Below are 25,023 nucleotides of genomic sequence, written 5' to 3' on the forward strand. Positions count from 1 at the left end.
TTTTTATTTTTTCATATTAATAAACGTCTTCAGAGAACAGAGTATGATTTTCTTTGACAAAAAGAGACGATTTTATTTAGAATACTGTTAAAAAAAATACCTAAATTGTAAAAGAATTTCATCGATCTTGTGTTCAGATCATTAAAGGTCTCTGGCCGCCAGGTGTCAGTAGCGCGCAGCTTCACGAGCTAAAAGAGCGGGAGAGACGAACCGAAGAAGAAGCTGCCTGTGCTGTATTTTAGTGAACTACAGTACAACAATGTAAACAGTTATTATTCAATTACGAAATAAGCACTACTTGAGGAAAAATAAAGTCGTAAAACAGTTACTAAACATCATGGGCAAGGTAAGCGATCAGTAAACACTTTGTTAACAGACTTTCTCAAACTTTTAATGTGTTTCATATGTTTGTGAGAAGCAGTTGTATATTTTTATGGACTGTCAGTCCAGTCGAAGTGTTATTATCCACTACACATCATTAAAACATGCAGTAGAAATGCAAATTGAGCGGAACTAGAAATATAAATCACACAATAAGCTAGGAAAAGAGAACAATTAAAGAGACCAATATATGAATATGTACTTATCAGTCAAATATTTGGACACACCTACTCATATTTTACATATTTTATTTTATCTGTGAAATATCATTCGGTGTAAATGTTAGTACAATAATTATGTATTGACCGTGAAATGTAAAGTAAATCAAAATAAAAACCACAAAGCTGTGTTGCAATTTGAGTTTTTTCAAAGAGGCCACTCTTTCTGTAGATTAACAAAACTAAAATCAATTAATTACTAAAAAAAAAAAACTCTCTCTTTCTCACTCTCTCTCTCTCTCTCTCTCTCTCTCTCTCTCTCTATATATATGTGACCCTGGACCACAAAACCAGTCTTAAATCGCTGGGGTATATCGATTTTTCTTTTATGCCAAAAATCATTAGGATATTAAATAAAGATCATGTTCCATGAAGATATTTTGTAAATTTCTTACCATAAATATATCAAAACTTCATTTTTGATTAGTAATATGCATTGCTAAGAACTTCATTTGGACAACTTTAAAGGCGATTTTCTCAATATTTTGATTTTCTTTGCACCCTCAGATTCCAGATTTTCTAATAGTTGTATCTCGGCCAAATATTGTCCGATCATAACAAACCATACATCAATGGAAAGCTTATTTATTCAGCATGTATAAATCTCAATTTTGAAAAATGTACACTTAAGACTGGTTTTGTGGTCCAGGGTCACATATATATATATATTTATATGTGCATATATTATTGTTGATTACTGTAATTAATTTTAATGTGTGTTTGTGTGTGATTTCAGCGGAAGAGAAACCTGGACATGAGGTGTGTGCTATTCCCAGACGACGTGAAAGACACTTTCAAAAAGGCAGGAAAAGCATCCGCCAGAACATCCACACCTGCCACAAAGTCCTGGGAGAGATGTGGGGACAGTTTCCTGGACACTTCTGTCATTCAGGTGTGTCACACTAGATGTAATGCTGTCGGTCTGTTAAACAGATGCACTGAACATCATGTGTTTGTGTTTCAGAAGCTGCAAACATCAGAGAAGAAGAGCAGAAACGCACATAAAGTGGCTCTGATGTCTGTTACTGGTAATACAACAGATTGATCAATCCATAAATTGTGCAATTCATAGTAATGCTGTGTCACATGATGAGTCTTTAGTGTCACATGATCCTTCAGAAATCATTCTAATATGCTCAAGAAACATTTCTGATTATTATCAGTGTTGAAAGCAGTTGTGCGTCTTAATATTTTTGTGAAAACTATGATGCAGTTTTTTCAGGATTCTTTGATGAATAGAAAGTTCAAAATAACAGAAATCCTTTATATCATTATATGTCTTTACTGTCACTTTTGATCAATTTAATGCATCCTTGCTGAACAAAAGTATTCGTTTAAGGCAATAGGGATGCTGGCACAGATGAACCGGTGCACATTGCCTGGAGCTCCAGTGAGGAGGAAGAATCAGACGGTGATAGTCATCCTCGACTGAATGTCACACAGGGACCACAGCCGCCCAGAGCTCACAAACAACATCCTGTTGACTATTGCAGAAGTCTGCGGATGTTCAGCACTGGTGTAGGTAAGAACAGACATTTTTTGGTAGTAATGTGAATGAATCTTTCAGGAGCTTAATTTGACCCATGATTTCAGGGCTTAACAATATGGATTGCCTACTGGACTGGGGAGAATATTACAGCGTTTTGGGCCAGTCAGTCTAAGAAATTTTTTTAATACTTTTTGCATATATCTTGCTTTGCACAGTTTGAAATTTAGTTGTTAATTGTTCTAGTCAGCATTTTTATCAGATTAAAGTTAGACATTTTTATCAGGTTAAATGATCTAAATGGCTAACATAGATAAATTGCCACCCTTTTCTAGCAAAGATGCTTATGGAATTTATGGCTATAATTACTGAAAATTGCCTTATATAATTACGTCTGTGTGCAAAATGTGAAAATTATAAATCAAACATTACAACTGTAAAATTCAGTTATTGTAAAGAATTTGTGTGTGTGTGTGTGTGGGTGGGGTGGGGGTGTGAAGTCCCAAAAGATAAATTATGCAGGTGCTTATATGGCAGAATAATTTTGAATAAAAATTTTGCATCATTGTAGTAAATAATGTATCTTTTTGATTCTCTTATAATGATATTCCTCATTGTTTCTCTGTTAAAGAGTATTAAAGTACTTGTTACTCAACAAGTGTAGTGTAATTATTACTTGACAAGTGCGGTCAGGAATGTGGAATGATGTAAAAATGCTCTTGTCCAATCAAAACCATCTGTTCTGGCTGCAGTGCTCGAAGTTCGTAACTGTAGTTTAATATGCACTGGCTTGTTATTTAATCCTGAATACCTGCTGCTTATACCCTCAGAGACAGATGACCTGCCCTCTATTGATTCAGACAGTGAGACAGAGGAGGAGAACTTGGCTTCAAAAGAACATATTGACTTTGTAAATCCAGTTGCTGTAAGTATGTTTTATCTTTACATTGGCAGAATAATTGTACATATATTAAAGTGCTTTCATATTAACTTTAAAAGAAGAAAACATGTTTTAGAATGGGTAGAAAAAAAATTATTAAAAGAGAAAACTTTGGATGAGGTGATGATATATTGCACTGTTGCTCAGTAGGGGGCGCTATGATTCCTCAAACAAGACATCTTAAACTTTCATCAGGGTTCTCAATGTCCCTGCTCCTTTTAGGACTGACCCTTGGCCTGAATATATGTTTGCAACCTTTCTTGGTATTAGTTTATTAATATTTGACATTTTGTAGAGTACATGTTTATCTCACTCTAGTCATCTGAATAAAAGATCAAATGTGGCTTAACAGTCATGTCATATTATTTTCCACGTGACCCATGACACGACTTTAGTTTTAAATTGCATAAAGGTATGAAAGGTAAATAATGCCGGTCTAACTCAGATGTGTTGTTATGCCAATTCAAAATGGTTTTCAGCTACAGCACTATGCATCTTATAATTGAATATGATATGTAATGCATATTGCATTTGAAAGTCAAAGTGGAGTACAAGTCATTTCTGAGATGTCTTACACATGCTAAGTGAAATAATGCAAAACAAAGTAACTAGATTTAGATTAGAAATATACCAATGCTTTATAGTACACCCTGGTGTGAGAATGCAAATTAGAAGAAGCAGTGAAGGTTAATTATGTAATTTAATAACTGTGTGCCTAGCTTAGCACCTGTAATGGTGCAAAAAGTTGGGTTGCAAACACAGTTCAGGTTCAGTCCTCATTTATTTTGGAATGTGAATGGTGCAACTGCTTTTGTCCATACGATGAAAGTTAATGACGTCCAAAACATCATTTGAATCCCATTGACTTTCATTTTAGTTCACAAAAGCAGTTGCAGAATTCTTCAGAATGTCTTTTGTGTTCCCTAAAATGAAAGTCATGCAGTTTTGGAATGACATGGGAGTGATTAAATGATGACCTAATTTACATTTTGGAATGATCTATTTCAAATGTATCCTGATGTTTTATACCAGGAATGTTATTCTCGATGTCTTTGTCATCAGCAGTGACATCATGAAGTGTTCTGTCTTATGCTAGTGATCTTTGACCATGATTATCATAACTCAGCATGATGCATCTTATTGTCATAATGGTACAATTCAGTTACGGTCATAGACTGTAATTTCGTCCAGACTAGATAGTTCTTTAGATTCCTGGAAGGGCAGTGTTAGGCAAATTTGTCATGTGGAAGCACTGCATAAACACAGCTCTGATTTGACTCATTAATAGTTGAAATAGTTGGAAGGCATCACATCACACATTGCTGAAACATTCAAAGGTTTTTCCTTGTAGTTTAGTCTGGTCATGTGGTGCAGATACAGTTAATAATTTGAGAACACTCCAGAACTCAAGAAGATACAGATTTCTTTGTCATTGTAAATGAAAAAAAAAAAAACTTTAAAGATTATTTAGAAATGGTTCTCTGAACCATTTAGGTCAAGGGACCTTAAAAATCTAGATTAGTGGTTTGCTGCACCTTAAAGTGCAACCAAACTCAATACCACAACTGATTGCTGTACAGATCAGAAGTAAACAAAAACTCCCTCAAAATAAAGGTTGAATTAATTATTATATTCATAAAATCAATATAATATTAAATATTTATTTAAAAATATTAAATATAAATATATTTTTACATATTAAAATAAATAAATAGATACATTATCATAAATAATTACATCATTAATAATTACATTATATTAATCTCTGCAGTCAATAATTCACCATACAGAACACATTGTGGTTGGTGCAAATCGTGTCTATCTTTGTGAGTGATTTTTTTTTTTTAGTAATATTCTTTCATTTTTGAGTGTTTTCTTTCACCTCTTGTAGTTTTGTTCATGGTTTTTGAGAATGTGGCATGTCACTTGAACTATCCATGTTGACATCTATATAATTCATCTTGCTTTACCAAGTGACAGATGAATTTGTGCCAAAATACCATAGAGTTTGATTGAACATCTTTGACATCAACAGCAGAAGATATGGGAAGAATTATGTGTGTTTAGTTTTGTTTTCCCCCCACTGTTCAGAACTAGAACAGACCTGTTTTTGGATTTAAAAAAAAGAGCATCTTTGAAATGTAATTTTAGAATTTTCCCAAGGTGTCATGAAGGATTCTGCAACATCTCTGTCTGAAATGTCTGTCAGCCTCGAACTCTTCTAAATCACATCTATGTTTAGCTGTTATTCCCATGCCTCCTTTTAAAAGTGTCTTTTAAATCAACCCCACTTCCTGGATTCAAGATTGAAACCATTTGTTTAAAAAAAACAAAAAACGGATTGTTTACTTGCCTGGCTTTCGTAGGAAAAATGTTTTGTGTCCATTTACAGGAAGAGAGGAAAATGACAGGCATGCGTCTAGACATTAACCACATGTTGCTTTATTTCTCAATTAATTTCACCTGCAGTTCTATCTATAATTAATTTCCTGTATATTTTCCTGCAATCGCAAACCAAACTAGGGCGTCCTTGGCGATGACACACTTTTCTGTGGCCTGGCATCCCTCTCCATAACGCAGCGGTTCCGTCCTGTTCCCGCTGGTTTGGGAACTGCCCCTATATGACGTGTCTAAATTAGACAAAAAAAGTGGGAGTGAGATAGATTTGATAGAGCGAAAAGTTTGTGTACTCCTCCATTCATTTTGAGCCAGTGCAGGGTGAACACATTTTTGAGCTTGGGCCAGGAACATAGTGTACTGCGCAGAGAGAGAAAGACAGAGAGCGCGCGTAGTGCACTGTTTGCTGGCAGGCTGCCCTGCAGGGTCAAGTTGATTCAAATAAAAGAGTGTGTAGGCTGTTCGGCGGGCTGGAATGCCGTTCGTGTCTCCACATGATAAGGAGGCAGTCGATTTTTTTCCACAAGAAAACCAGTTTGTGACAATGCAACCACAAACGCTCACATACACAAACATAACCCCCTCCCGTTCCCTTTATGTCTGTCTTTTACAACCTGTCATAAGGTAAATGAGTCATATATCGTATATCATCGGGCCCAGGTCGTATCTTCAGGTCTATCTGTGGAATGTATCTTCTGTCTTTTTTTTTCTATTGTTTGTTTGAGGGTGTGTGCTTTATCAGGGCTGAATGTCCGTCCCTCTTCACATCTCAGATTGCCTTGTAGATTTTCTCATGATGCATTTGGAATCAATTCTTTAATTATCACAAAGGACAGTTGGATCTGCGACGTATAGATATCTCAGTGTTGAGTCCGAAACAGAGCATGAGGAAGACACATATGCAATGTTCCTGAGGACTTATTATAGAAAAGTTGTAATTTTCCTGTTTATAAATTAAGACTATATAAGTAAACAAAACTTAAATATTTGAAATCTTAAATACATCTCCAAGATGCTTCAAGAGACCTACCTGCAAAGCTACCCGAGAAGCTATGCGCAAGTGCACCTAGGGCAAAAGCTGCTTTAAACGCAAAGGATGGTCACACCAAATGTTGATTTAATTTAGTTAATAGATGTTAATTGATAAATAAAATCTATTTATGCCATTATTTTTGACAGCATCCTCATTTTACACAAGTGCCTAGAACTTTTAACAGTACTGTAACTTTGCTGCAGGTAGGTTTCATGAAGCATCTTGGAGACGTTGCTACAGTTCTTCTGGATTTATTCTGTCTCAGTTTGTTCTGTTTCTTCATGCCATTCCAGACAGACTGGATGATGATGATGAGATCAGATCTCTGTGTGGAGCACTGGCTGTTGTCAGACTCCTTGTGCAAACAAAAATCACACTGGATTATTGCAATTAATGGCAAAATTAATGTTTGGAAATGTAAACTGATATTTCCTACTGATACACTACAGCAAAAGGTAGAAATAACTGACTTAAAACCATTTTCTAGCTGGTGAAAATACTAGTGTTCTAATCATTTTGGCCACCACTGTATGTACAGTATCTCACAAAAGTGAGTACACCCCTCACATTTCGGCAATCATTTTAGTATATCTTTTCAAGGGACAATTCTACAGAAATGAGTTGCTGCTGCTGCTGGGTAGCTGAGGTTCATTGAGGGAAACATGGATTCCAACATGCACTGTGACATTCTGAAGCAGAAGATGATGCCCTCCCTTCAGAAACTGGGCTGAACGGCAGTTTTCCAACAAAATAACGACCCCAAACACACCGCCAAAATGACAACTGCCTTGCTGATGAAGCTGAAGGTGAATGTGATGGAGTATGTCTCCAGACCTGAAACCTATTGAACACATGTGGGGCATCCTCAAGCTGAAGGTGTGAAAATATTGACACTTTGGACTAGGGGTGTGCGATAGGACGATTTTTGATCGTGGACGATAAAAATGTCTCCACGATCTGCTTTTGAAGAAATATCGTAGTATCGTGCTACAGCGCACATTCTATCAGCTGCAGTTCTTATTCCTCCGTCTCAATATACTGTACATTATTCGGATCTGCTTTAAAGCCTTGCCGGTTAAATGTTTTATTCACGCGTTGGTCTGACGTGCGCCCGTACACCCGAAGCGCGCGTGCTAAAGCCTGTCAAAAAGCGCCTGATTACTGAAATAAGTTATCTTGTGCACTAATACTGTCAAAACACACAAGGTTTATGTATAGACTCCGTTGCTTATGTCTAAAATGAGTAAGTAAACAGCTGAGAGAAAACGGATGCGTGCCTCTGTATATTAGATGCGTGCATGTCTTAAAGGGGCAGTACTGAACATGCTGCCGACTGTCATTAAAGGGATAGTTCACCTTAAAATTTAATTTCTGTCATTATTTACTCACTCGCATGTTGTCCCAAACCTGTATTAATTTCTTTCTTGTGCTGAACACAAAAGAAGATATTTTGAAGAATGTGGGTAACCAAATAGTATCTGGTCCACATTGACTTTTGATAGAAGGAAAAAAAAAATACTATGGAATAAGTCACTGGGGACCAGCAACTGTTTGGTTTTCCACGTTCCTCAAAATAGCATTTATGTTTAGCAGAAGAAACTCATTCAGGTTTAAAGAAACTTTTGAGTGAGTAAATGGTATAAATATAAAACACTTTTTTATTTTGTGGTTAATTATTCCTTCAATGTTAATAAAACACCAAAACACAAAGAGAAAAATCACTCACCACTCTTGACTGAAAAAGTTTATACAGTTAATTTAATAGGAATCAATCTATATAGTGTTTTATTTTTATATTTGTTGATTCAATTTATTGAATGCTCCTGCTAAATACAGCTATTGTACCTGAAAATAAAACACTGTTTTATTTGTATAGTATGTGTATTTGTAATGTGTATCTTTGTTCTCATTTTTTAATAACAAAGATAAAATAATGACACAGATTTTTATCTTCGCCCACTTTGGCCTAAATATCCACCATTCTTTTTTAATATTTTTGTTATCTTGAAAGGTTTTGTCTTTATAATAGGGAAATTAGTTTGGCTGTAATGCTCAGACAACTTGCAAAATAGTAAAACCAACATGACAAAGAATCGTGATAAAATCGTGAATCGTGATTTTTCTTAAAAATATCGTGATATTATATTTTTGCCATATCGCCCACCCCTACTTTGGACACAGTTTTGTCATGTTCACTTAGGGTGTACTCATTTTTTTTGCCAGTTATTTGGACAATAATGGCTATATGTTGAGTTATATTTATAGGACAGTAAATTTGTACTTCTATACAAGCTGCACATTGACTACTCTAAAATATATCCAAGTTTGATTTGTGTAGTATTGTCCCTTGAGAAGATATACTAAAATTTTTGCTGAAATTTGAGGGGTGTACTCACTTTTGTGAGCTACTGTATGTACAGTCAAACTAAAAATTATTCAGACACCAGATATAATTTTTGATTTTCTTTTTTACTAGTGGTTGCAGGACACTATAGTTCATTTATGTAAGTGAGGATAGCAAGATAAACTGTGACATATTATACCCAAAAATTCTTCATACAATGGACTACCATTTTTGGGACCAAAAATTGATTGATTTGACACTTTGACCTGACCATGTTTTGTTGCATACCTTTCTATCAAAGTTATCTGACATTATCAAGATGAATTTGTTCTGACACAATTTAACTTGTCATATTTTATTACTATTTTCTAAACTGTAGTGAATAAACTGTGATAATGTGAGAAATGTTAAAGGTGTCTGAATAAATTTTGGCTTGACTGTATATATATATATATATATATACACACACAGTCATGGGCAAAAATATCGGCATCCTTGGTAAATATGATCAAAGAAGGCTGTGAAAATGTATCTGCATTGTTAATCCTTTTGATCTTTTATTAAAAAAAATTCACAAAAATCTAACCTTTCATTGGATAATAAGAATTTAAAAATGGGGGGAAATATCATTATGAAATAAATGTTTTTCTCACATACACGTTGGACACAATTATTGGCACCCCTAGAAATTCTTATGAGTAAAATATCTCTGAAGTATATTCCCATTCATATTCACAATTTTGAGCACTCCTGGGTGATTATGAACATGCAATTATCCAGCCATGGCTTCCTGTTTCACAGAAATATAAATAGGAGGGAAAACAAAGCACAAATTCCCTTAATCATCCATCACAATGAGAAAAACCAAAGAATATATTTCTGATGTGCAGCAAAAGATAATTGAGCTTCACAAATTAGTGAAGTGGCTTTAAGAAAAGAGTTAGAGCAGTGAAAATTCCCATTTCCACCATCAGGGCAATAATTAAGAATTTCCAATCAACATAAAATGTTACAAAACTGCCTGGAAGAGGACGTGTGTCTATATCGTCCTAATGCACGGTGAGAAGGAGAGTTTGAGTGGCTAAAGACTCTCCAAGGACCACAGCTGGAGAATTGCAGAAAATAGTTGAGTCTCGGGGTCAGAAAACCTTTGTCAAACAGCACCTACATCACCACATGTTGTTTGGGAGGGTTTCAAGAAAAATTCTCCCAGCTCATCCAAAAACAAACTCCAGCATATTCAGTTATCAGACACGACTGGAACTTCAAATTGGACTGGCTTCAGGTCAGATGAAACTAAAAAATGAGCTTTTTAGCAGCAAACACTCAAGATGGGTTTGGTGAACACAGGGATAAAAAGTACCCCATGTGTACAATGAAATATACTGCTGTATTTTTGATGTTGTGGGCCTATATTTCTGCTGGAGGTCCTGGACATCTTGTTTAGACACATGACATCATGGATTCTATCAAATACCAACAGATACAAAAATCAACAAGTGACTGACTCTGTTAGAAATCTTATAATGGGCCATGTTTGGATCTTCCAACCGTACAATAATCCAAACACAAACCTCAAAATCAACACAAAAATGGGTCACTGAGCACAAAACCAAGCTTCTGCTGGCCATTCCAGTCCTCTGACCTGAACCCTACAGAAAATGAGTGAACTGAAGAGAAGAAGCACCAACATGGAGCTGGGAATCTAAAGGGTCTGGAGTGATTCTGGATGAAGGAATGGTCTCTGATCTCTTGTCAGGTGTTCTCTAACCTCATCAGGCATTATAGGAGAACATTTAGAGCAGTTAAACTGGCAAATGGAGTGTTTCAAAAAGTATTGAATAAAAGGGTGCCGTTAATTGTGGCCAATGTGTATTAGAGAAAAACATTTATTTCATAATGATATTTTCCCCCATTTTAAATTCTTATTATCCAATGAATAAAGAATAAATGAATAAAGATAATGAATAAAGATTTTTTTTTTTTTTTTTTACAGTGATAGATATATAGGGTTAGGGTTAACCCCATAAAGTGATTTTTAAAGACCAGTTTCAGTACTTATATTCTCTGTTCTTCTTTGAATGTAGGTCTATGACATTTTATTTTTACACCTATTTTATCTTCTATTTATTATTTATTTGAAGAAACCCTTAACCCTAAGTATGAGCAATAATAATAACAGTGATTGTTGCCTTAGCAAACACCACTAACAAGTTCAATAATATGAAACTCACAAAGCCAGTGATTTTAGATTTAGTAACTAAAAGGCAAGTGTCGTACGTGGGAAGCATGGGTGGGAGTTGCATGTGGATTAAGAGTTCAGTGGCAGTACTTTAGAAGACTGATTCCAAGCCTTTTCCAGAGAGCAGAGGTTGAAATTATTGCAGTGCTGGATAGGCAGATGCTCAGATAGTGTTTTCAGGGCCCCTTGGGAAGTACGATATGTGCAGGAGAGAATTAATGGGAGGTTATTGAGTTTTTAGCTTCCCGCCTTTGCCCTTCTCACTTATTTTCTTCTCTAGCATCCATGTGAAACGTGAGTTTGAATGATGATTGTGTTGTACTAGGTACCGGTTCATAGATCTTGAGGTTTTTGGCTTTGCTTTGGTGGCCCGCAGCCATCTGTAAAGACTTCTTTAAGGTTCTGTTCATTTTTAAGGCTCAGCTTGAAACTCTGTTGACTTTTCATATCCCAGCATGGCATGTGAATAAGGTGAAAACACAGGCTGCTGTTTTTCGTAACACCTGTTTAGTCCGTAATTTCACTCTGACAGTATGGCGGCAGCCTGTCAGGAGGCGTCATTCTGGTCCCATAATTTGTGTAATTGTGGGCCGAGAGTTTTGTGTGCATCGCTTAGCTTGAGAACTGAGTACATGTAAGATTAATTGTTAAATTTATTGGCCTCTAGGCAGATGGGCAGTGAAGGTTGAACGCTTAGGGTGTTTTTCTTGAAAGTCTTTGTGCTGGAAGCATTTAATCACAATATTTTTTAAGGTTTTTGACGTCATACAATATTGAGATTTGTGATATTCTGCTGGTTTATTACTGGGACTCTGAAATTTGACTTTGCACTTTTAATGTTCATTTTATAATCAAACTTTGAGACATTAAGGAAGCCCTTTATGAGGCAGACCTTGAACTAGACGCTGCAAATCTTCAGTTAATATTTGACCTTGAGCCTTGATGGTGCAGGTTCAAATCTGACATGTATTGTATCCCCATTTGTCATACTATATTTCCTCTCTCTCTCTCTCCAAATAATTTATTTTTTCTGTATCTGCTCTTCTGTCAATGAAAAGTTGCAAAAAACCCCCAAAATAAAATAGAACAAAACAAAACAGAACAAGTTAGAATGCCCTTTCATGCATGTGATGTTCCTCACTTGTAACTGCCAAAAGATTATTGTTTTTATTGATATTTTGAACTATATGCACTTTTTGTCATTTTTATAATAATTCTGTTTAGCTTTTAATTTATTTTTATTTCAGTTTTAGTAATTTTAGTACTTAATTTTTTTTAAGTTTAGGCTTTTCATTTAATATTTATATTTTATAATTTTTTTTATTTGCAAAAAATAAATAAATAAATAAAAATGAAATTGTCTTAAAATGTCCTTTCATTGCGTATGTTGTTCATCATTTGTAAGTGGCTTTGAATAAGTGTTAAGTAATATTTATATGCTTTTTTTTACTATATTATACTGTTTATTGATATTTGAACTAACTTTTATTTACATATTTTATTTTAATTTTAGTTTGTTTAATTTTGATGTACTTTTGTCATTTTTTAAAATATTTGTGTTGAACTTTTCATTTATTTTTATTTCAGTGTTAGTAATTTTAATACTTCAACTTAAAATTAATTTAAGTTAGTTGTCAAGGCAACATTTCTAATTTTTGTTTTTGTTTTTAGTTATTTTATTTTTTTAAATGTAAAATGTAATATTTATGTTAATATTTTTTTCAACTTTTTCAATTAACGGAAATTATTAATAGTTTTAATTGACAATAATAACACTGTTGTGGATAAAAGCAAATCAACTACATGTAAAACTCTCCTTTTTAGTCACCAACCCAGATTTCAGACTACTCCTCTTATGACGATAATGATGAAGATCCTGAAGAAAGCAGAGCGGACTCATCCTTTCTGGATGCAGCTGAGTCCAGCAGACAGTCAGTCAGCGAGTGGGTCCGATCTGCTCAGGCGATTCTTCAGACACCTCAGAAACAAGCCCCTAAGAGCATCAAGACCCCAGAGGACTCAAGTAAAAAGAGGAGGAGGTTTGAAAGGTATGATCTATGGTGCCTGGATCTTAATCTTAATTTCGGTGCAACCCTGTGCAAGATGAACTCAATTTATGAGTTCTGTGACTGGCTTTATGATTGGTATTTATCGTCTTAACTGGCAGTAATCCTTCATACTGTTATTTATTCTTACTGGGGTTTTTTTTCAATGTTTGACGTCAAGTTCACCCAAAGTTTCATATCAGTGTAAACACACAGAATACAAAAGGGTTCAAAGTCTTGGTGAAGTAGTTTAATAATACATCCACACCCTTACTGTAAAAACCTGGTCAGCTTGGTTTTTGATTGGCTATCAAGGAGTGGCTTCCTTTGCTCATTTTTGTCACCTTATTTAATTTACCAGAGTATTTCCTCCTATGTGCACAAGAACCAGCACTGCATGCATAAGGCTCTTTTGTCAGATATTACTCAGCAATTGCTTTCTAGTGTACCATCAAAGGCTGAGCCCAGCCCATGATATTTTTACCATAAATGAGTCGTTTGTCAGATTTTGTGAATGGGAGAGGCAGGACGTGTCGAGTTTGTTCCCTCACGGGGGAGCTGTGTCTCTTTTTGGCTCTTGTTAGTCCACCACTCCTTCTGCTGACCCTCAGTGCTTTCTGCAGGCAAGCACAGAAGAAGTTGCCCCTTGCCTGAGTGTCAGTTAATGTGGCTTTTTATGTTTTTATTATGCTTTTATACACATAAAAATTATAGCACACGCAAAAACTACCACCCACTCGTAAAAAACACAAATATGTGTTATATCTTGAACATAAATAAAGCAAATGACCATTAATAAGTGCATGCAGAGCTGCTCTGGTAATTTAGCTAAGGTAGTTTAGCTAACAAGCCTCTAACAAATGGAAGCCTATAATGTTTTATGAAAGACAAAATGTTTTGCTAATTATGAATCAATTTTCCATGTGCAGTGAATATAGATTATATTGAATACTGATTCTCTTTGATTGATTCCTTGAAATTGATTCTCTGGTTTGATACTGTGGAGTTGAATCAGATTGACTCTTTGTATGCAACTGATTCATTGACATTGGTTCTTATTGATTTTTTATGCCTTAATTGTAGTTGATTCAATCAGATTCATTCTCTATGATTAATTATATAGGAAGGATTCTCATTTATTCTTTATTATTCATTTTATGTGATTGATTTGATGGGATTGAATCTAATTGATTCTCTTTGATTGATGCTATGGGATTTATTCTTATTGAGTCTATAGGATTGATTCTCTATAATAAAGCAATAAGCCCCAAGAAGCCGTGGTTTACAGTGAATGGTAACACTTTATTTTGAGGTGACCATAATACAGAATAATTACCTAATTAAGTACTTAGTAGTAGCCGTTGTACTTGCATGAAACAAAATGTATGGAACTAAGTTATGGAACAGCCTATACTTACAGTTTGTAATTATGTAGATGTAATAGGCAGCTACTGTTACACATAAGTAACAGACCGAGTCTGTTACACAGCTAGATTGTTACATATGTGTTGCAGACTTTATACAATGTAATTATAAATGTAAGTACCCAGATTTATATTTATAATATAAATAAAGATATTTATAAGCTACTTATAAATAAAGTGTATTAAGATTGTACTTAAGTGTACTTCATGTGTTTCTATACTGTACACCTTATCCAGCTGCACCTTAGTTTGATTTAACCCACCAGTACACAGCTTAAATACATGCAATACATTTCTAATTACATTACAATTTCATAATATTACACAAACATAAGCTACTTAGAATGAAGTGTATCAAGATTGTACTTAAGTGTACAAATAGCTGTGTAACAGACTTGGTCTGTTACATATGTGTAACAGTAGCTGCCTATTACATCTACAAAATTACAAACTGTAAGTACAGGCTCTTCCATAACTTAGTTACATGGTAAGTACATTTTATTTCATGTAAGTACAACAGCTACTACTAAGTACTTAATTAGGTAGTTACTCTGTATTATGACAACTTAAAATAAAGTGTTACCCAGTGAATTTATAACAACTAAGGGGCATTGTAGCAACTCATAATGTAATAACTGCACATAATGTAAAAATTGCACATAATGTAATATTACATTATTATTGTAATTCATAATGTAATCATTTTCTCAAAACGTAATAAAATCTTGAGCTCATTATGTAATAATATTTTTTTAATATAATAACAATTTTTCACATAATGCAATAGGTTATTTTTTTTACAAATTTATTACATTATGAACACACTGTGACAACTTATAATGTAATCACAGTTCATAAGTTAATACCAGCACATAATTTAAATTAATGTTTACAATATTGTCATTATCTTTCAATATAATAAATTTGAACACAAAGCATAATAGTTTTATGTAAAACAAGCTACAACGTTGTATTATATTAAAAGAAAATTAGGATTATTAGGCTACATTGTGAACTTTTATTGTGAAGAAATATTCATTTAACTCGTGCTGCCGTTGCTTGAGGCAGATAACGCAATCTACTACATTAGACTTTGGAAACTTTTATTTATTTTTTTTTCCAAATTTGTTCATAAAAATGAACATGCCTTCAATGCCTTAATTTTGATCAAACAATTAAAATATATTTATATGTAACCACTGTCATTGTCATCATACCACGGATATTACCTGAGAAGTTGAAGTAAATATGTCAGCAAACTGAGCTCTTTTAAGGACGTGCATTTAATGCATGGCCAAAATAAGAGCATAATCTACTGTAAGTGTTTAAAACATGCAAAGTAGGATTGCCAACTGCTCCCATATTTAAGTATCGTGTCATGGCCAGTTTAGGGAGCTAAACTCAAAAAAAGGGAACTCTCAAAAAAATAAATAAAATCAAAACAAAACAAAAAAACAAGAGCACCCTTAGTTAAAACTGTAATAATAACATATTTAACTCTTCTGTGCATATTTGCATTTGCGCTATGGAGAGCATCAGATGTTTCTGTTTACAATGCTTGCAGCGTTGAGCAGTGTAGCCAATCACAGACACATCCTTTGAACCGATGAACTGAGATGAGTGACAGGCTCAATGCATCTGAAATTATAAAGAGAGCACTTTTTTGCATGCATTCTAGGCTATCTGTAATGCATTCAGAATTTTAATAAAAGCATTTTCATGATGCTAAGAAGAGGAACAATGTCCCCTTACTAACGTTTAGCTACAGTTTAGTTACTCTATATAAATGCTAAAATGAATCTCAGACGTGAACATATTTGCTTAGTCTTTTCATGTACAAATTAAATCTAAAAATAAATATATATATCCTTTTAGAATAAATTTTTTGTGTATTCACACACATTAATTATTTCTAAATGGAAATATATATTTCTTTTTAGAAGTAATTTGTACATGAAAAGATTAAGCAAAGCAAATATGTTCATGTCTGAAATGCATTTTGACATTTATCTCTATATCTATATCATACACATAGGCTAAATAACAGCACACATATTTTGACTGTCCGTTATACTGAGCTGCTTATACTTTATTTCCCCACCAATGCCAAAATCAAACCTATCCCTTGCTTCACATAACACAAAAAGAAACTTGTCTTTGGCTTATTCTTCACTATAATGCCATTACTGTAGCGGTTTATTATAATTATATTTAACAAGTCTTCTTATTATAGCTACAACGATTATACTCATTTATAATTCATATTCATATTTTTAGGTGTTTTTTTTCTCCTTTCTCTGATGTGTTCTAACAACATCAGAATTCTGGAACCCAGAATTATTTTGATACTTGAATAAAAACAATGAGAGCCATGAAAGCATCCGTACTGTAGTTGGTACTGTGCTCTACCCTTTGGTTTAGCAATGTAAAAGGGCATGGAAATCAAGCAATAGATGATGAAACATACAGTACAATGTAATTTTCAAAGCACTGATGTTTTTTTTTTTTTTAAGAAGCCTATTACAATTATTAAATTTGACAATATTTTTGATGAGTTTATAATGTAATAAATTTATCATAATGTAATAGTTATTACAATATGAGTTCAAGATTTTTTTACTTTTGAGAAAATTATTACATTATGAACATTTTATTACAATAATAATGTAATACTTATTACATTATGTGCAGTTTTTAATAGTTTTTAACAGTTGTTGCACTTTAGTTTTTAACTAATTGTCTTATTTACTATTAATCTTTTTCAAACTAAACTTGCTTACAATACAGTCTTAAATCATATTTCTATCACTGACGAAAATATTTTGTACTACATGAAAATAAAGACAAACTGAATTGTCTTATTCTACTTACGTTTGTATGTAAAGTCAAAATAAACACCAACTTTGCTTTAAAATGCATCGCAAGATCTCCTAAGTGAAGATCACATGATCACAAACGGAAATCACTTCCATGAAGTGACCATTGCATGTTCCCTTCGCTAACAGACTTCTGGAAGGGCCCTTTGTGAAGGGATTAAGTTGTTCACTTTCGTTTGGAACGTCCCTACAAATGGCGTCCCCTTCCCGAAGTGCCCTTCAAGAGTGCAAAAAAGCCGTTTGGAATTTGCCTTTAACTGATTCTGTTACGGAGCCAATGAGACGAGAGGCGTGCGGATCCATTTGCAAGGCTTTTATTCAGGGACGTGGTCACAAAACAAGGCTAATGCAATGGAAAACAGGTACAACACAGGCAAGACAAAGAGTAATCCTAGGGCAAGCATGGGTCTTCGATCGGCGAACAATATCCAACAGGGCAAGGCAGAGAAATAATCCAGGTACACGAGCAATAGTCCAAGTGAGGTGCAAACAGAGTCCGAATGGCAAGGCAAAGGGTTAATCCAGGAAACACAATACTCGGCGATCTGAATGAAGAAGTCCATGGCTTAAGTAGCATGTCTCATGGGAATCAGCTGTGTAATCAGTGCATTCAGCTCTGTGTGTGTCATCAGTGCAATGGACGATGGGAACTGTAGTCCGGGGTGAAGTGCAGTGTAGTGCAAGAGTCCATGTGGTGAGTGGGTGACCTCTGCTGGTAAGTGAACGGAAGTTCATAACCCGGATTTGTGACAGAGCCCCCCTTTGACGGAGGGCCAGGTCCATATGGAAGTGGAGAGACTGGGGGCTGAGGCAGAGCCGGCAGGACAAATCACCAAGGCGGAGCAGGAAACCAGAGTGAAACCGACAGAGCAGGGAGCCAGGGCAAAGCCAGAGGCCAGGACAGGGCTGACAGAGCAGGGACCCACCAGGGCGGAGCAGACGGGACAAGAGCCCACCAGGGCAGGGCAGATGGGACAGAAGACCACCAGGCCGGAGCAGACGAAGCAAAAGACCATGGCATAGACCGAGATCTTGGGAGAGCAGAGACAGACAACACAGGCAGGGCATTCACGGTCTCAGGGACTGTGGCAGGGAACACAAAACAATCATCAATAGATTCGCTGACTGAAACTGACAGTTCATAAACAGGATCACAGACTGGGACTGGTATAGTCTCTGGGCTCAAGACAGGCCCAGATTCAGATCAGATGGTGGATCAGCACCTAGAGATGACCTCTACAGCCCTGAGCGTCAGCAGAGACGAGGACAACTAGATGAGCCCCAGACCCTGTCTCCTAGACGCCCATCGGGTCAAGACCACAGGAACCAGATGAGTCCTTTGCACAATCTGACTCTGCTTTAGCCTAGATTTAAACTGCTGATTTTGTCTGGCCAGAGGAGAATGACACTATTTCGACAAACTATTTCTCCGTCTAAATACTGTAAAGCTGATATAAAGCCACCCAGCTTTATATCAAACTGATGTAAAGTTGCTTTGACACAATTTGCATTGTTAAAAGCGCTATACAAATAATAGTGACTTGACTTGACAGGTGGGGTTAAGGGTGCAAAGGCGGGTTTTTGAGCTGTGACAGACAGGGCTGAAAGTTCCATGTTAATTTCATTGAGAGTGGTCGGACAGACAAACCATTCAGCATTGGGTACATTGGCAAAGGCGGATTGGGTTGACAGTTCACAATTAGATGCGGGAGTTGATTTAAAACAGATAGACAGTTCAACATCATACTCAAAAGCTACCTTCGTGTATACAGAGAGTTCATAACCAGCTGCATTGACAGAGGCTGGAGTAGGCAGTTCTGTGACAGAAACTGGCAAGACAGACAATTCATACTCAGGCCTATTAATAGAAGCTGGACAGACAGATGGTACACCAATAGACTCAATAACTAAAACAGGACGGACACAAAGTTCATCAGACACATTACTTGAAATGGAACAGACAGATGGCTCAATATCAGATACCTTTGAAGAAACAGAACAGACAGATAGTTCATGAGTGGTTATTTTGTCAGTGACAGGGTTAACAAGGCAGACATTGAATGTTCTTTTTGTTCCGGGGTTCATGACAGGGTTAACAAGGCTTACAGAAACTTCATTTACAGCTTCCATGGCCGTGACAGGCAGGGATGAGGATTCACAAATGGCCCATATAGGCGCAGCAAAACAGTCAGGAATTTCACAGCCCGCATCCTTGGGTATGACAGACAAAGCTTAGAGTTCAGAGGTAGCCTCCTCGGTTGGGTCGGGGCAGGACAATAGTTCATAACTGGCCTCCATGGCCGGTTCAGAGCAAGGCAGGAGTTCACAGATGGCCTCCATAGCCGTGACAGGGCAGAACGAGGATTCACAGACGGCCTCCATAGCCGTGACAGGGCAGGACGAGGATTCACAGATGGCCTCCATAGCTGTGACAGGGCAGGACGAGAGATCATATAGATGGATACCACTGACACCTCTGGAGGTTCCGCAGCAGGTGCAGCCACCTCTGGAGGTTCTACAGCAGTACCATTAGGAAACAGGGAGAGTTCATTACCAGGACAGGTACAGCACTCATCTATGGTTCCTTCGACCGTGACATGACGGGCTGAAAGTGTATTGTTGTGCGCCACCACCACGCAAGGAGCTGAAGCGAGCACCGCTGCTTCGAAATGTTCTGCAGCATGCACCACCACCTCTGGAGAAACTGCAGCAGGCGCCATCGCTTCAGGGGAACACAGTAGCGGGCGCCACTACCTCAAGAGGTTCTGCAGCATCAGCCGCCACCTCTAGAGACACCATGGTGGACGCTGCCACCTCGGGAGGTTCTGTGGTGGTGTACGTAGCCCAAACACACCAAAAAGCAGTGAGTGAGTGGGTTTGGGGATACCAGCTGCGTGTGCAGACACCAGTGGTGCATCCCTCACACTGGATACCAGACTGGGATACCGAAAGACTGACCTTGAATATTTGGGTGTGATGGACAGGACGTCACAAGACTCTGGATGATCAGCTGTGACGTGACTCTGGAAGATCCGCTGTGACATGACTTGACTTGTGACGATCAACTGTGACCTGACTTGACTCGTGACGATCAGCTGTGACTTGACTTGACTTGACTCGAGAAGATCAGCTGTGACTTGACTCGTGACGATCAACTGTGACTTGACTTGACTTGACTCGAGAAGATCAGCTGTGACTTGACTCGTGACGATCAACTGTGACTTGACTTGACTCGTGACGATCAACTGTGACTTGACTTGACTCGTGACAATTTACTGTGACTTGGCTGGACTCACGATGATCAATTGTAACTTGACTTGATTCGTGAAGATCAGCGGTGCATTGGCTTGACTCAGGATTGGCAGCTGTGACATAACGGGACACTGTTGTGTCCACCATTTTGCTATCAAGCTCCGCTGTCGCCGCCATTTAGTGAGTGCTCTGGTGCGGCCACCATTACACGAGTGAGTGCGGTGTCGCGTTCCTCCGCAACATCCACAGTGAACGCTGAACCAACAGTCATCAAAGCATAATCCATAAACTGACTGAGTGACAAACATGGACCCTTGTGAATTAGCTTAGATTTCAGCGGTTCATTAACGCCCTCACAGAAAAAGTCTATCAAAACACAGTCTGGCAGATCAGAACAATAAACAATGTTCAAATACTCTTGAATATAGTCCTCGAGCGATCGTGTGCCCTGTTCGAGGGCTAATAACAGTCTTGCAATATCCATACCTGGCCATTGTCCACTTGAAAAGCCACTGGATCCTTGTGGCCGAGTATTCTATTACGGAGCCGACGAGACAAATCAAGCAAGGTTAATGCAATGGCAAACAGGTACAACACAGGCAAGACAAAGAGTAATCCTAGGGCAAGCGTGGGTCTTTGGTCGGCGAACAATATCCAACAGGGCAAGGCAGAGAGATAATCCAGGTACAAGCGAGGTGCAAACGGAGTCAGAACGGCAAGGCAATGTGTTAATCCAGGAAACACGGGCAAGAGACAAGACAAGACTATGACAAGACTATGACAAGACTATGACAAGACTATGACAAGACTATGACAAGACTATGACAAGACTATGACAAGACTATGACAACTAAGTGGGCTCTGTAGAGTAGCTATCGCTAGGAGAGTGATATACGCCATACAATACTCGGCGATCTGAATGAGGAAGTCCATGGCTTATGTAGCATGTCTGATGGGAAGCAGCTGTGTAATCAGTGCATTCAGCTGTGTGTGTGTCATCAGTGCAATGGATGATGGGAAATGTAGTTCGGAGTGAGGTGCAGTGTAGTGCAAGAGTCCATGTAGTGAGCGGGTGACCTCTGGTGGTGAGTGAATGGAAGTTCATAACGTGACAGATTCGTGACAGATTCTACATGATTGAGTCCATGGAACTCACTGTCTGTCTTTGATTCTATGCAGTTGATTCAAATTGATTTTCTTGATGGAACTGATTCAGTGAGACTGATTGTTGTTGATTCTCTCTGTCTCATTCTGTGTGATTGATTCTAGAAGATTTAGTCAGATTCATTATCTGGCTTTTTAATTTTATATAAATGATTCTCATTCATTCTTTACCATTGATTTATGTGATTGATTCCTTGGGATTGAATGCATATACATATTATGCTGTGGGCTTGATTTCATGCAACTGAATCTATAGGTTTAATCCTGATTCAAGGTGGTAAATGAATCAGTCACATTGGATGATTGATTCTGTGTAATTGATTCAGGGCTCTAGACTGCGACCCAAAATTTTTGAGAATGTGCAAGTAAAAATTTGACGTGGTCGCACATGTGCGAGTGCACGGTCTGCGCAGCTCCAAAGCATCTGCTTCATACAGCTCGTTCTGCAGAGCCGCAGCACATTGTAGCAGGAGTCAGATTGCACTGATCACGTGTAGAGAGGGGCTTTCAGCGCGAGCGCTTCAGGTATAGAGCCTGGTTTATGCTCGCCGCGTCAGCACGAGCGCGAAGGTGCGCGCCACGGATGGAGTGCAACGGAGGATTTGGTTTTCAAGCTAAAGTAAAAGGCCGCTTCTTAAACCAGAGAAGGTGAACATGTTGGTATTCTTGTAGAAAAAAAAAATACATGCACGTCCTGTCAGCGACAGACAGTTTAGTTTTACTTTTCTTTTTGTTTTCGTTTTGAAAAGCTTGTTATCTTTGCTGTTTACCTCAAGTTACGCTATGGAGGCTTTCCTTAATTTTTTTTATATTATTATTTATTTGATTCCTCAGTGTTTGCTAAACATTCTGTAATTAGTCGGTATATAAGACAGCATGTGATGTGTCCTATGCCATGCCTCGTCTTATTCATTTTTGTTAATAAATGTTATGCGAGCTAGTTTGTTAGCCTACTCTTTTATTGTTGTTGTGCTTTTTAGTTAAGAATAACAATGAATCCATCTTTTGTTTTAGTCTTAGTGAAAGGTGTATAGATGTAAGCAAAACAGACAATTATCTTTTCTTGTAAGATGTGACGCCAAGATTGCGAATTTGAAAGTGAAAGTGAAAGTGAAAGCGCACAAAAAAAGGAATTCCTGTTCATAAAATTTAAATCACAAATAATACTTATGAAAAAGAACAGGTTGAATGTTGAACACTTTCGTTACCATATAACTATAAACTATGATAAAAGTTCATCAGCATGCATTGATTAATCAAATGTTGAAAAAAAAAAAAATTGCCACCAAATTATGTGCTTGTGCAACCAACTGAGAAAGTTAGTCACAGAAGTGCGACCAGTGGGAAGAATGAGTCTAGAGCCCTGTGATTTTATATTCTATATGAATGATTCTGTGGGGCTGATTCCATATGACTGATTCGGTGTGATTGAATCGATAGGTTTAATTCTCTGGGATTGATTTTGTGCAATTTTTATTTGATTCTAAGTAATTAGTTTTAGAATGATTCTGTGTGATTAATTCAAATTTAGTCGTTCTATTGGTTTGATTCTATTGATTCTGTGGGACTCAATCCTGTGATCTCTCTTTTTAGAGGAGGTCTCGCTGAAAGGCTGAACCGACTCCACAGCAGGCAAAAATCAGCCGTCAGCTTCTGGAGACATCAGTGCAACTCAACCACATCAGCTAGTAAGACACATCCAGTCTGAATCCTGTCTGTTTATGTGAAGACTTAATCACGTCTTGAATGTAAGCTCTGTACAGATCATTAGTGGTTACTTCTCTGTTCCTGACCACTAATGTTTTCACAATTAAAAATGAAGTCTTTTCATTTAAATACTGCCAATGTCAGATCTGGCCCAAAGAATGTGCCAGGAAATAATTTAACCACCAACCCACAGTTTTCAAATTTCCATAATTGCTTGTCATGCTTGATGAAATGTGTATAATATTCCAGCGATGAGATCTCTATGTGTACAGTTGGAGGAGTAGGAGGCTGTGAAAGCATGCTTGTTTCAGGTGATTCAGGTGACAATAGGACGTAATTGTCTCGCAGCCAAAGCGACAGGAAACCACAGACACAAACACGCTGCAGACACAGTCACACACCTTACGTTTTCATTTTCCATGGTATAACGGATTTCTTTTCAAACAGTGCCCTACTAAGGGTCTTCAGTGTGTGTAGGTATGTTTGTATGTAGGTTTAAAGAAGTTAATTTGACGTTTCAGTTGATGGTGGAAATTCAAGAGAGAATGTAAAATGATATTAGGAAATTAAACTTGTGTGATGTTTAAACCAGTGATGATAAACCAGTGCAATAAACTGTTTTTTTTTTTTTTGTGATGATAAACCAGTGCAAAGCAGGGTTGTTATTATTATTATTAGGTCAAATAAATTTTCATTACTTGCATTAACTGAAATAAAATATTAAAACTTTATTTCAGTTACTTGTCAAGCCATAATGTCTCATTTTTGAAGTACTAAAATAACTAACACTAAATAAACTAAAACTGAATAAAACCTACATATTTAAAAAAAATAATAATTATTAAAAAAAAAATTAATTGAATGAATAAATAAATGGATAAAAGTGACATAATTAATGAAAAAATTTAAACAAAATATAAGTAACATTTCAAATATTAACAAAACCTGTAATGGTTTATCAGTGATTCTAAAATAACACTGGTGGAAAGTTTTTAAATAAATATTCTAATTAAAAAAATAGTTGATTACAGCTGTTAACAATCTAAACATTTTTAAATCTCAAATTTATATTGGTTTAATAATATTCTAGTTCTGAATTTCTGTCTTTTCACATCGACTGAATTTTAGCTGACTAAGATGAACTCTGAATTTATTTCTTAAGCAGTGTTTTTAGTTTTCATTCAAGTTTGCATGTGGAAAAGTGATTTAGGATGACTGGACAGCTTTGCAACTGGCATAATTCTTAGAAAATTCCACAGCCTAAAGAATGTGTCTCCCACTCACTTCTTGCTCGTTGCAGGATTTATTTTATATGCAACGTTGGGTGTTCTCATGGCTAATAAATTAGATGTCAGTGTGTGCATTTAACAACTTGTTTCTTTCCTTTTTCATAGTCATGCATAGCTTTTTAGTGCCATTTCCTCCCAAAAAACAAACAAACTGAAAAATAGCCAGTGTTCTTTGTATTTTTGTTTTGCATGCGATTGCATGGAATAAGCGTAGCCTGTTTCTCT

The 25,023-nt window shown here is 36.6% G+C and overlaps 1 protein-coding gene across 3 annotated transcripts in view; it reads left to right on the plus strand.

Annotated features, from left to right (window-relative positions):
- The first annotated feature begins 184 nt into the window (after positions 1–184).
- The window catches only part of spidr (scaffold protein involved in DNA repair), a 66,970-nt gene continuing 42,131 nt past the window's right edge, over positions 185–25,023 (plus strand). For 2 of the 3 annotated variants that reach the window (XM_058764848.1, XM_058764849.1), the window contains exons 1-7: positions 185–346; positions 1,336–1,491; positions 1,564–1,627; positions 1,939–2,121; positions 2,916–3,010; positions 12,866–13,089; positions 23,396–23,490. In XM_058764848.1, coding sequence (XP_058620831.1) covers positions 338–346; positions 1,336–1,491; positions 1,564–1,627; positions 1,939–2,121; positions 2,916–3,010; positions 12,866–13,089; positions 23,396–23,490 — 826 coding nt within the window. In that variant the 5' untranslated portion in view covers positions 185–337. Of the gene's footprint in view, positions 347–1,335; positions 1,492–1,563; positions 1,628–1,938; positions 2,122–2,915; positions 3,011–12,865; positions 13,090–23,395; positions 23,491–25,023 lie in introns of those variants that run through there. The other variant, XM_058764850.1, reaches the window with a different exon arrangement.

This window comes from Onychostoma macrolepis, chromosome 24, assembly GCF_012432095.1.
Source record: "Onychostoma macrolepis isolate SWU-2019 chromosome 24, ASM1243209v1, whole genome shotgun sequence".
Lineage (NCBI taxonomy): Eukaryota > Metazoa > Chordata > Actinopteri > Cypriniformes > Cyprinidae > Onychostoma > Onychostoma macrolepis.